The sequence below is a fragment of the Sorex fumeus genome, unplaced genomic scaffold (assembly GCF_029834395.1).
Source record: "Sorex fumeus unplaced genomic scaffold, SorFum_2.1 ptg000033l, whole genome shotgun sequence".
NCBI lineage: Eukaryota > Metazoa > Chordata > Mammalia > Eulipotyphla > Soricidae > Sorex > Sorex fumeus.
This window is the reverse complement of record NW_026606090.1, coordinates 3,511,233-3,524,349: the sequence shown is the minus strand read 5'-3', so window position 1 is coordinate 3,524,349 and position 13,117 is coordinate 3,511,233. Positions and strand designations below refer to the sequence as shown.

Here is a 13,117-nt window from a genome sequence, read left to right as displayed (position 1 = left end):
TTGCTCCCCAACAGAGCCAGGGAGACATGCAGTGCTGGGAACTGAACCAAGGGCCTCACATATGCATGGCAAGTGCTCTACCACTGAACCACATCTCTGGCCCTGAAACTGTGTTTAAAAAAGAACATAGCATCAGAACCTAACAGTTTAGGTTCATGATTCCAATGATAAGTTTACAAGTTGTGTCAACGTGGGATGTTTTTGACTTTTCAGAGCTGCGGTTTTCTGGTCTGAAATGGAGGCAGTAATTGTACCTACTGCAAAGGATTAAATGAGTTTAGTTACAATAGCACTTGACATAGTGTCCCAATACCTTTATTACTTAATATTTTAATAATGGGTCTCAGGCCCCTTTTTTTTTCCCTTTACACTTGATTTAGGGGCCACACAAGAAGTTTTATTGGAATGCAAATTCAGTGACAGGACAAATCACCTAGCATTTATAGTTAAGCATGCACATGAGTTCATTGTATACTTTTAATCTATGTTTAGTTTTTAGTATATAAAATCTCAAATTACTTATGTAGTCCATTACTCTTTTTATAGAGCAATTTGAAACATGATCTGTCTCATTGTAAAAATGGCGTCTTTTACAGTTAAGTCAAGTCACAATGATCAGAGGGAGAAATTCAAAGACATTTCCAGAGAATGTGCTCTAAAAGCCATCGAGCAGAAAAACTTACTTTCCACCCAAAGGAAGGAGTTGGAGAGGGTACAAAGAAAAGATCTGGGTCGACATAAAGGTACAAGTAGGAACTTAATAGTATTTATTTGAATGGGGCTTCAAAAATTATACCAGATTTCACCAGGTAATTATGCAGTTGGCCATCAGGATGTGATGACTGTGAAGGTGAATATAATGATCACACTCCACTCTATTTTTGCAAAAAAAAATAAAATTCGTCATAAAATAGGAAGTGACTATCTGGTAGAATACAGTATTTTGAAATGAAATTTTTGTTTGTTCTGGCGGTGCTCAAGGATTACTCCTGACAGACTAAGGGGACCAAATGGGATACCAGAGATCGAACCTACCTGCATCAACCTAATGTGGGGTGCGGGGATCCTCCCAGACAGTGCTCAGGGAGCCCAGGAGCCACTGCCAGTAATACTGCACCTGGTTTTATCGGCCAGGCAGTTGCTACCTGTCTGCTAAGGTGCTGTTTAGGGCCAGCAATCACTGAGCAGCAGGGCATGCTGTCTTCAAGCTTTCTCCCCAGCCTCTTATGTTTGTTTGGATGTTTGAACTTTACTTTTAATTATTAAATTCAGTTTCAGTAAAATCATTCAAATATGTTCCATGTCAAGTAAAATGATATTCTCTTTCTGTAGATTCTTTTTTAAATTTTTATTAGTGAAACACCATGAGGTACAGTTGTAGACTTATAAATTTTTGTGCTTAGATTTCAATTATACAATGATCAAATACCCATCCCTCCTAAGAAGCTTCTGCACCTCAAAAGAAACAGATACCAAAATACAAAGACAGTCTACAGAATGGGAAAGGATATTCTCTGAATACACATCCGACAAGGGGTTGATATACAAAGTACTGGTTGAACTCCACAAGAAGAAAACATCCAACCCCTTCTGTAGATTTCTTGAACTTTCCTCTGTTCCACTATAAGTAGTTTTTAGTTTATTTTGAGCATGTCTGACTCTTTTTTCGGTTTGTGGTCTTTTCTCCATGAACATACCATCATTTAACCAATTCTGATGGAATTTAAAGATTTAAGATTATTGCCACAGTGACATATCCTCACATTTACCTTTATGAAGTATTATGTGTAGGGTATGTTTATTGTTGATTTGTATAGCTGGCTCATTTGCCCTCCCAAAAGACTGAACCACCCTGCATTCTCACCAACAATGAGGAAATGTCTATTTCTTCCATTTTCAACAGCAGTTAGTTAAACTTACGAATTTTTGCCAGTATGAAAGGAAGCATATATATTTATAATTTTCACTTAGTAAAATTGTTACAGAATGCTTAAAAAAATTTTTTTTTTAGTTCTTGAGCCGGAGAGACAGTACGAGGTTAAGGCATTTGCCCAGTGTGTGTATGAATCCTGTTCCATCTGTGATCCCTAATATGTCCCCTCAAGCACCATTTGGGGATCACTATTGAGCACAGAGCCAGAAATAGCCTCTGAGAACTGATGGGGAATAACTGAAAAAAAAAGTTTCAGTTATGATCTTCCTTAGAGATAATTTTTTTTTTTTGGATCACACTTGGTTAAACTCAGGGATTACCTGGCTCTGAATCCAGGAATTACTCCTGGTGGGCTCAGGGGAGCACATGGGATGCGGGGGATTGAACCTGGGTCAGCTGTATGCAAGGCAGGGACCCTACCCACTGTACTATCATTCTAGCCCTAGAGATCAGTGTTTGAAGTCAGTACATAGCCATTTATGTTACTGGGGCCTGATTATGCATATTCTTTTTAAACGGCCCCTTTTAGTCTCAGAAGTACGATGTGACCCCAAATTATAGTTATTTGTCACTGTTTAACTCTCAGTCAAGACATTTGACTTAAAGGTGTCATGAAGAGAAACTCATTAGTGTCTTTATCTGTTTTCAAAGATTTGGTTGCTGAAGACCTTCCTCATTCCAAGTCTGGCCCACCCGCCCCAGATGGCTTCCGACAGCATGGAAATCCACATTTCTATCATAGCCAGGGAAAGGGACCTTGTAAACATGATCGCACTGCCCAGCAGAGTCGAGCTTCGGCACAAACAATGAGTTCCAGCAAGTCCCAGGTTCTCCCTCAGGGAGAGAAAGTAACCGGCAAAGCTAAGAATGACGCTAGTACTGGGTATGACACTGACAGCAGCCAAGATTCTCGTGACAGAGGAAGCGGATCTGTTAGCAGCAGTAAAAGCCGGAACCGAAGTTGGAAGCCTATGAGGGAAACATTAAATGTTGATAGTATTTTCAATGAAAGTGAAAAAAAGCAACATAGCCCCAGACATAAATCAAATAATGTTAGCAAGCTTAAATATAGTAAAGATCAGAGTTCTAACAATTGGCCCAAAGAGAATGCAAAGCAAAAGGGTTTGATGACCATATATGAAGATGAAACGAAGCAGGAAACAGGAAGCAGGAGTTCCCTTGAATCTGGTGGGAAAGGAGTGGAAAAAAATAAGGGCCTCAAGGAGACTAAAGTTCATGGTGAGAACTGGCAGATGCAGAGGACAGAGTCTGGATACGAAAGCAGTGATCATATCAGTAATGGATCTATCAGCCTGGACTCACCTGTTATTGACGGACATGGTACAGTTCTGGATACCAATGGTGCTAAAGAAACAGTACCCCTGAGGTAATACACAGGTTAAGTGGTGTCCCCCTCCTTGTTTCTCTCAGTTCTTGAGGTGATTGTCAAAGTTTAGGGTCAGACAAGTGTAATGATTTAATCTGCTGGGGTATTGCAGATTATTTGATAGTTCAGTTTTCTGTTTTTGGTAGATATTTTCTGATTTCAAAAACATAATTTTTATGAAATTCGCTAAGTACAATATGTGTTATCATAATCACTGAATCAGTTGATGTGCACTACAAATTTAAAGTACAGATTCAAATTGCATACATAATTGATCATTAAACTAATATTATCATTTTTCAAGCTAATGCTCATTTCCCATCCATAATGACTATAACTCAGACTGGGATTGTTTTCAGGTTTTGCAACTTAGTTGCATAGAAGGGATGTTTTTCTTTTAGCAACTATTAAGAGTGACCATCTTTCTGTTCACTTGATTCTGAACACATTATTGTTGTAAATTTTCTCTTTTCTGTGGAACTTAATATAATTCAGCCTAATCAGCTACAGTTTGAGGTCATTGAAATCGCTGTTTTTGTTTTTAATGTATTCAGTCTTAACATTTTATGATGCTTTACCACATGCGTTAATAGACTGATTTATAAAACTTACCTGCTCATGTTTTTTTGAAAAAATTAGCACTATAGCACTGTCCTCCCGTTGTTCATGAATTTGCTCAAGCAGGCCCAGTAATGTCTCCATTGTGAGATTTATTGTTACTGTGTTTGGCATATCGAGTACATCACAGGTAGCTTGCCAGGCTTTGCCATGTGGGCAAGATACTCTCGGTAGCTTGCCAGGCTCCTCTGAGAGGGTGAAAAAATTATCATAATAAAATCTCTAGGGGAACTTTTTATTTGGCAGAGTAATTTCATCACTTCTTGGAAAGGGATAGCGTAGTTAGTAGAAATCTCAAGATTTTTATAACCAGATTGATTTAGATTTTAATTATTGGAGAAATTTATTTGACTTTTCATGGCTTTAATTTCCAAATGTAATAGCTCCAAGGATAATAGCTGCTTTTTATATTATCGTGAGGTATAAATTAAGTAGTATTTATTAATACAACATATGGGATATAATTAGTGGTTTAACAAATTTTAATTCCTTTTTCTTAAACTCAAGTAATAATCTATGATAGCTAATGTGTTTGGTGATATTTTATTCTATTTTTCTAGTGACCAGATTAAGACAAGCAACCTAAATATAGAACGCTCTAACTGTACCTCTCAACAAAGCAAAAGTCACATGGAAGGTAAAGATTTTATTTAAATATATTGTAATGCTAACAGTAAAGAATAAACCACAGGGGAATGGAGAACAGTGGAGTACAGTGGGTAGGGTGCTTGCCTTGCATGTGGCCAACCCGGTTTTGATACCAGCACCACATACGGTCCCTCAAGTCTTGCCAGGAGTGATCTGTGACTATAGAGCCAGAAAGAACCCCTGAGCACAGCCAGTGTTGCCCAAATTCCACCCCCCCAAAAAAAAAGTAAAATGAATAAAATCATGGTAATAAGAATGAGACTTATGATCTGATAAGCTCATGGTTAGGGCTGGAGAGAGAACTCAGCAGACTGAGCAATGCGTGAACATAGAACTAGGAGTGTCCCCCTGAGAACTGCTGCCTGTGGCCCCCAAACAAGCAACCCCTTCTTGATTAATGAAAATGGAATTTGGGAGAGGTCATGCTTTTGAAACTCTCTAAAGGATGAAGGTTTGCGGCGTGCCAGGGCAGGGAAGTATATCAGCCGGGACGTTCACAGTTCTCACTGTCTTCATACTAGCTTGTTTCTTGTTACAATCCGTGTGGAATGTGGGCAGTGTAGTCTCAGGAGTGAATCAGTCAGGACCCTGGACTGCAGGGGCCCCAATCTCAAAAAGGGCTTTTGGATCATTGCCAGGCTGTGGGGAGGACAAAGGTGGAGAACCAGGTGTGAGTTCTTGGTACTTGAGCCCAAATGTGATAATGCACGAACTCTCATAGGTCGTTGGCCAAGGCAAATCTCATAGCTTGGCCTGATTCCAAAAAAGGTGGGAAAGTGCAGTTTTATTGGTGACTGGATGCTGAACTGAGATATGTCTGAACAATCCTACTGTCTACTACGGGAGAAAAAGGACATAGAGTGAGAATGAGAAACTACTGCTAAAGTTCAGACTAGGGTCAGTAAATATCACTGGGTGGCATTATGTAGGAGACTAGTTGGTAATGTGTAGAAACCCTGACGCAAAGAAAATGAGAAAACAGCTGAACACATTTGGAGAGATATCGAGGGAAAAGATGTGTGAAGAGACTATTGAGTTCCTATCGAGGATACTGCTTTCAAATTTTAGAATTCAGAAATTATAAGGGATCTAATTTTTGTAATAGTGAGCCATGTAGAACAAATTTTAAAGTTTGTTTTTATTCTTTAACATCCTTAAGGCATTTGTGGAGATCTTTTTTTTTTTAATTGAATCATTGTGAGATAGTTATAAGCTTTCGTGTTTGGGTTACAATCACACGATGATCAAACACCCATCCCTCCACCAGTGCACATTCCCCATCACCAGTATCCCCGGTATAACCCCATTTCCCACCCTCCCTCTGCCTCCATGGCAAACATGATTCCCCATAATCTCTCTCTACTTTGGGGCATTATGGTTTGCAATACAGACCCTGAGAGGTTATCATGTTTGGTCCTTTATCTACTTTCTGCACACGTCTCCCATCCCGACCGATTCCTCCAGCCATTTTTTTCTGTGGAGATCATTTTTTCAGAATATTGACATTGAGTGTGTTACATACAAAATTACGCTGCTTTCATTACATTGCAGAATATCAGAAGGAAACACTTATATTAAGGAAATAGCTTTCCTTTCCCATATTAAAATGTTTCGCCTGTTTTAAAGATCTGATAAAAGTCCAGTAATCAAGTATTACAGGAAACAGTAAAGGGCTGGCTAGAAGTCAACAGCAGAGGTTGGTGAGACCGAACAATAAACGGCAAGTTTAGTATTCTTTTCAAAATGATGCTTGCTTCCTGCTAGTAGTACACATACAAGGCCACGGAGATTTTGATGTCAAGAGTGCATTGCTATGAGAGCTTTGTAGTCAGTTTCCTTATATGAAAGAATATGTAGTGTGTGTATGTGTGTGTGTGTTGCCAGTGTTTGAACTTGGCCTCACATTGTGTAGCATGAGCTCTAACCCGAGCCGCATCCCTAGCCCTTGAATTTTGTTCCCTCTGCTAAAATGCACCTCACATTTTGCTGTTCCAACCACTTTTCAATGCCAGTCCAGTGGTCTTCAGTCCATTCACATTGTTCTCCAACTATCACCGTCATCCCTCTCTAGCAACTCTTTCCTCTTCCCAAATTGAACACTCCATAATTCTGCCCGTTTCCCCCAGCCCTTCAGCTCCTGGCAGCCACCATAGTTCTTACTGCTTCTAAGAATTTGACAAGATGTCTGAGTAGAATTGGGCAGTGTTTATCTCTCCAGAGTGGCACATATCAGGATTTCTTAAGGCTAACTATTATATTATTTTTCTAGAACATGTTTTATCTGTTTATCTTTTGATGGATGTTTGGATTATTTTCACTGCTTTGCTCCTGTGAAAACAGGTGTAAAAATCTGCCAGTTCTTCCCTTCAGCCCCTTTGAGTATTTACTCAGAAGAGCAATTTCTTAATTTTGAGGTAACTATTTTTGTTTATTTTATTTTTCAAGGAACTGGCATGGTTTTCGCAGCAACTACACCTTCCCAGTAGCAGTGCATTAGGATTCCAGTTTTTGTACATCCTCACTAGCATTTATTTCCTTTCGTTTAAATTTTTTTTTCTTTCTACCCATTTAAGAATGTATGTTTTTTCAGGATTTGGGGAGAGACCATGCCGGTAGTGCCCTGGGGCTCGGAGACCATGTGGTCTGAGGTAGAGCCCAGGCCCTTCCTCTCTGAACCACCCTCAAACCTCTGTGATTTTCCATTTCTTCTGCTCTTGTTTTCTTCTTTTTTTTGTTATAGGGTGCCATGCAGTTCTTGTGAAGTAGAATCTGAGTGGTTTTGCCGCAACCCCCTTATTAGCTACATGCATTGTATCATATTAACCTGACTCCTTTTCACTGAACGTCCCTTCCCACTGGTTTCCGTACCTGAACTCAGTTGGTTGCAGCCCGTCACTGTGGTGTGTGGAGTGGTATTGGGGATCAAACTCAAGGCTTCATGCTTGCAAGCACCTTTCTACTGGCCCATCTCTGGGCTCTTGGAATGACATCTGCTGTAATGAGCTTAGAAGCATAGTTCTTTCAAATAACCTTTGTCCCGAGATATCTTTGTGGATATCCTTGCAACACAGAGCCTATTTGTGGGCATACCTCCACCTCCACCCCACCCCAGTAGGCCCATCTAGCTAAGCCAAAGGTTTTTTTAATCTGAATCTTGCCCCATGTGGATTTTTTTCCCCAATAAGGTATAATTCTTGGCACTAAGTATGGTTTTCTTATTTCACTCCTGATCCTCATAATATGGGGACATCCATGCATCACTGACCCTAAGAATCACTTTAAATTTATATCAGTAGCTAAAAGATTTAGGAAATAAGAGGCCTTTATAAACATTTTTATTTTCAAACTTTGACAATTTAAGTTCATTTTAGCCTATTTATAAGCTTCTTTATGTTTTCTTAATGGTAGATAATTTAGTCTGTAATAATGGTGTTAAAATTATTTCATTGTTGGCGCTGAAGCGATAGCACAGCTGGTAGGGCATTTGCCTTGCACACAACTGACCTGGGTTCGATTCCCAGCATCCCATATGGTCCCCTGAGCACCGCCAGGGGTGATTCCTGAGTGCGGAGCCAGGAGTAAGTAACTCCTGTGCATTGCCAGGTGTGACCCCCCCAAAAAATAAATAATTTCATTGTTATTTCTTCACTGATGAAATATCTACATAGATTTCTCTGTATAAATGTTACTATGAGTTATTCTGCAAAGTATCCACTCCTATTCAGCTATTCATTTATAACTATATATAAGGCTATTATTTTATATACTTATTGAACTCCTATGGTGCCATTGGATTGTCTTAGCTTTTTTTCTTTTTTATGAGCCACTTATGGGGAAATTTCAACTGCCTTAAATTCCATTCGAGACAAGAAATGGTATATTCCAAAGTCCACAGTCAGGAGAGAGTACCAGTTACTTGGAGGGTACAGTCTGTTGTATGTGGGACTAGAATACATGCATGGAAACTGTGAGGTGAGGAATGGAAGGCAGCCAAGTGCTGATGAAACCTCTGTGCTATTTTTAGACTCCGCAGTGAGGCCTGTGGCGTGCTCCTGTTGGGGCTTCAGAAAAGACTGTTGGCTGGCACCATAGAGGGGGGATTATGGGAGCAGTGGGAGAAAATGAGGAAGATGGTGAGTTTAGCTTCCGAGGAAGAAAGCGTGAGGATATAAGGCAGCAACAGTATCCAGGAAGGTCTGAGAGAGGGCATGGGCAGTAGAGCTAGGGTTTTAAAGTGAAGGGTAAAAACAAGGGGTCACATCACCATTTGCCAAGTTCAGGAATATAGGAGGAAGGGATGGGCCTTGTGAGGGTGGAGGGAGAGAGCTCCGTGATGAGCCCCAATTCTGCATGAGCCCCAATTCTGCATGAGCACCTCTGGGAGGGGCCCCCAGACGCAGGGCTGGAGGTAGCTGGGCTCTGGCTATTGAATGTCTAGATTTTGTAATTTGTAGTATTATATTTTGAAATCTCAGACAAGAGTAAAGTGTACACAGTCAGTCTTATTGTTATGTCTGTTCCAAAATCTAGGTCATCTTTTCAGACAAAGTATATTTTCCGAGTTCTTGAATATTGGACCTAGGGATATTTTTGGATACACTGCCAAGATTGGCGTTATTCTGTGCCAGGTGTTAAAATTGGATGGTCTTAGATTTGCAGAGAACCCAGGGCCAAAATTCCCAGTGAAGACACATGGATGGCTGTGTCAGCAGAGGAGAAAAATAGCACATCTATTTTTAAGTTTGTTGGAATTTTGAAGTCAGACCTCTTGGTTGAGTGCCTGCTGTAGAGATATTAAATTTTCAACTATATTTTTAAAAACTCTGCTGCCTCCTACTGTCCATTGAGTGGAGACCTTGATAAAAGTAGACCTTTAAGAACCAAGAATATAGATATTTTCTTGTTTTTTTGTGTATAATAAAATTATGAATAAGTTAATTTAAGGGATAATTTAAGTAAATTTAACATTTTAAGATAAGAATCAATAGATGTAAAATTATAATGTAATTTGAATTACAGAAAGTTCAAGTGATAACAAAATGAGGAAAGAGCTATTAGCTTCATATAAGGATTCATTAAATAGATAGTTTGAGCTGAGCCTTGAAACATTCTTTTTTATTTGCTTATTACATGGAATAACCTGAGAAGTATAAGCAGTATAAATTCTAATAGATTATTTAGATAATTTTATTTTTATCCTTCATTTCCTCAGGCTTTAAAAAAGAAATCAAGAACTTGGAAGTAGGCCGTTTATCCCATGATTCCCACTCAGAATCACATCTACAAATAAAAACTTCTTTGATGAGAAGGTAATCATGGGGATATTTGTAAAGATTACAGTATTTTTATTAGATACACTTCTATCAGAATGACATAATAGATGCATATAACATTCACTGCTTTGAAAGGAATAGGCAGTATTACGATGCCTCTCTTAAATTGGGGAATCTGTAAAATCGTGTAGATCTTAGGGTTAGAGGTTTTACAGAATAAACATGATTTTTCATAGCATCCTTATTTTATAAAATAAAAAATTTGAGATTCAGCAATTAATTTGAAATCTGAGAGCACTTACCTGCCTAGCAAGGCCGAAAGCCTTTTATTTGTTTGGCTCTGATTGAATCCCATGTTCTGTAAGAAAAATAATTGAGTTACACAAGGAAAAATATTTTGTAACGTGGTAACGATTTATCTTCACAATAGAAGTTAACAGTGGCCCAAATATAGGTGATTTTGATTTAACTAGATTATTTCTAATTAGAACATTATCATTATAGCATTAGATTAAATTTTCAACTATATTGAAAGTCCTTCTATTTTCAGTAAAACTTGTGATGTTGTTGGTAGGGCAGTGCTACTGTAACATTTTCCTTAAATCTTTTCTATATTTCATCACAAATTATTTGTCTGTAAATTGATAAGGGATTTTTCTAGTACCCCTAAGAGGATTCTGATTTTGGTAATGGCAGGTCTTTTTGGTAAGCACTGTTCTGTCCTGGCACAAAGACTCTGAATTCAGAGAGTGACATGTTATTAGATTCAAATACCTTCTCATTTCTGTTCCATCACAGAGGTAGCACAGACTATAGTAGGAAGCTAAACTACAGGACAAGTATTTGGTTTTTTTCCCCTCTGGCTTTGTATATTGCATATGGTCACTTAGCTTAGGCTCTGATTTATCTTTCAGGTCACATCCACGTGAAACCAGTGGCAAGTTACTCTCTTCATCCAGTCCACAGACACTCAAAGACCACCCGGCAAAAGAACATCTCCATCATTCAGAGGAACAGAAACTTGAGAAGTCAAGTGAACCCAAGTTTTCTGAGCGGCTTCATGTGGAAAATTCTGAGAGAACAGGTTTACTTTCTCCCACTGAGGAGAATTCTGCTTCTGGAAAGAGAGTGAACAGTAATGAAACAGTTGCCACATCTCCTTTGTGGTCTTTACATGTGAGAACTGTTGGGGCGAACCCAGAAACTGGCTCTCTGAACCAGCAGCCAACTAAGATGGAACAGTGTTACTTGGAAAACTCTTTATCCAGGGAACATATCGTTGAGTCAACCTGCAGATCTGAGGGTTGTCAGATGCCAAAACTTGTTTGCCAGAATCTACCACCTCCTTTACCACCAAAGAAATATGCTATGAACACCATGTCACAGTCAGAGAAAAATGATCCCACACCTGACAGCAAGCTTACAGACCAGAATAAAGCGAAATCCTCCAGTCTTCCGAAGCATGTTGCTCTCAGCCCAGCATCAGAGCCAGGGCTCGAGGCGAGTGCCTACGTGAATGATGAACGAATTAAGGAAACGTTTCAAGGCAGAGAGCAGGTTGGCAGCACCCCAGGCTGCGCCTCTGGCTCGGCAGCTAATGATTTTCAAGCAGACTTGGGTTTCAAGCAGACAGTGGTTGATGCTTTTTGCCAACCAGAAATAGACTCTGTTCCTCCCGGCCCAAGTGAGACCATTTCATTAACCACCTATTTCTCAGTTGACAGCTGCATGACTGATACATACAGACTGAAGTACCATCAGAGGCCCAAGCTCTGCTTCCCAGAGAACAGTGGATTTGGTCATGATAATTCACTTTCTCAGAGTGAAAGAGGAGTAGGGCCCACGTTACATAGTAGCCTTGATCCAAATTGCCCTTCTGAGCAAAGATATAAGCCTAACATTCATTGTGATCGGTAAATGGTGAACTAGCAAGCTTCTCAGAGAATGTGACAGCTTTAGAGGAACCGACTGACCAAACATAGTGACATAGTGAAATTAAAACTACATTTTTTAAGTCAATAATCACTTTAACTTTATATATGTGTATATAGATATATTTTATTTCAGATTTTGTGATGATAAACGTATTCAATATTTTAGAAACTTTCTCTTTTCATTCCATGAAGAATAGAAAGTCAGGGGGGTATGCAAAATATTTTTACTGTCTGCTGCAGGTGAATAAAGATGTAATTTGTTCCTTTATTTTGTGTCTCGGAGGCCCATGAGTATTAAAGTAACCAAACTCACATATGTAGGTTAGTAAACCATGTTCACTGAGACATACCAGGTAATAAATACATGGCTTGTGTAGTCAAAACAGTATTTGCTTTATGAAGCACTTTCCAATGGGTAACCAAGAGAGGGCTTCACCCATTTGTTTTTGACTTCTGTGATAGTCTATTACAAATGATCCATATAAGTGTCTTAAAAATGTTTTATGTTGACCCATGAAGCAGATAACATTTGGAGAAAAAAAGAAAGCCTTAATGATACAGCAATTCTAAAATTATCAAGGCCAGGACAGGAGAAACTAGTTTTGCTTCATTTTCAAACCTTTATGGAATGCCTAATTTACATGACTGTGTTCATAAACATTACTTTATCCACATAAGCTAAAAACAATGAAAAGACTTAACTTTAGTCATTTATCTTGTTACTTTTTTTTTCCTAATTTTATTTGGTTTGTTTTGGGCTGCTAATAACCAGTGTTAGGAATTCACCCAGAGCCCTCCCCTTGGGAATGTCACTGTGATTGTCTCAGTTTTTTCATTTTAAATCTTACCTAATTACAGGCTATCAGTTCACTTGACTGGTTTTTGTAGTCTTGAATTTGAAAACCCATCTTGTTTTCTAGAGTAAGCTTCTGCTTTTAGTGTGGAGGGTTTAATTTTAATGAAATGTATCATTTAAGCATCTTTTTCCTACTCTAAACAAATAGTAATTTTACCTCAACTGCTTCCATGGAGAGGGCTTTAATAAAGGAAATTTCCATTTATGTTGATAATCTTACGAGTAAAATTAGTTACCTTGCCTTATTATCACTTTATATTTAGCTGGTAAGCTGTAGCCTATTTTCATTACCTACTCCAGAGAATTGAATTACAGAATTTAAAAGTTCCTTACAGCTGTTAACAGATGCTTGTAAGTTAACAATGTTATAATTAGTAAATTTAATATTTTTACCAAATTCATCAATTGTATTCCAAAATGCTAAATGATTAAGAATGAACATTTCCAAAAAATCAAAAAATCATTGCT

General features: G+C 38.7%; 1 protein-coding gene across 2 annotated transcripts in view; it reads left to right on the top strand.

Moving 5' to 3' along the window:
• Positions 1–12,783, top strand: part of USP53 (ubiquitin specific peptidase 53) — a 62,535-nt gene extending 49,752 nt beyond the window's left edge. For both annotated transcript variants that reach the window (XM_056116933.1, XM_056116932.1), the window contains exons 12-16: positions 597–743; positions 2,585–3,320; positions 4,499–4,575; positions 9,799–9,895; positions 10,774–12,783. In XM_056116933.1, the coding sequence (XP_055972908.1) occupies positions 597–743; positions 2,585–3,320; positions 4,499–4,575; positions 9,799–9,895; positions 10,774–11,776 (2,060 nt within the window). In that variant the 3' untranslated portion in view covers positions 11,777–12,783. The remainder of the gene's footprint in view (positions 1–596; positions 744–2,584; positions 3,321–4,498; positions 4,576–9,798; positions 9,896–10,773) is intronic.
• Positions 12,784–13,117: the final 334 nt, after the last annotated feature.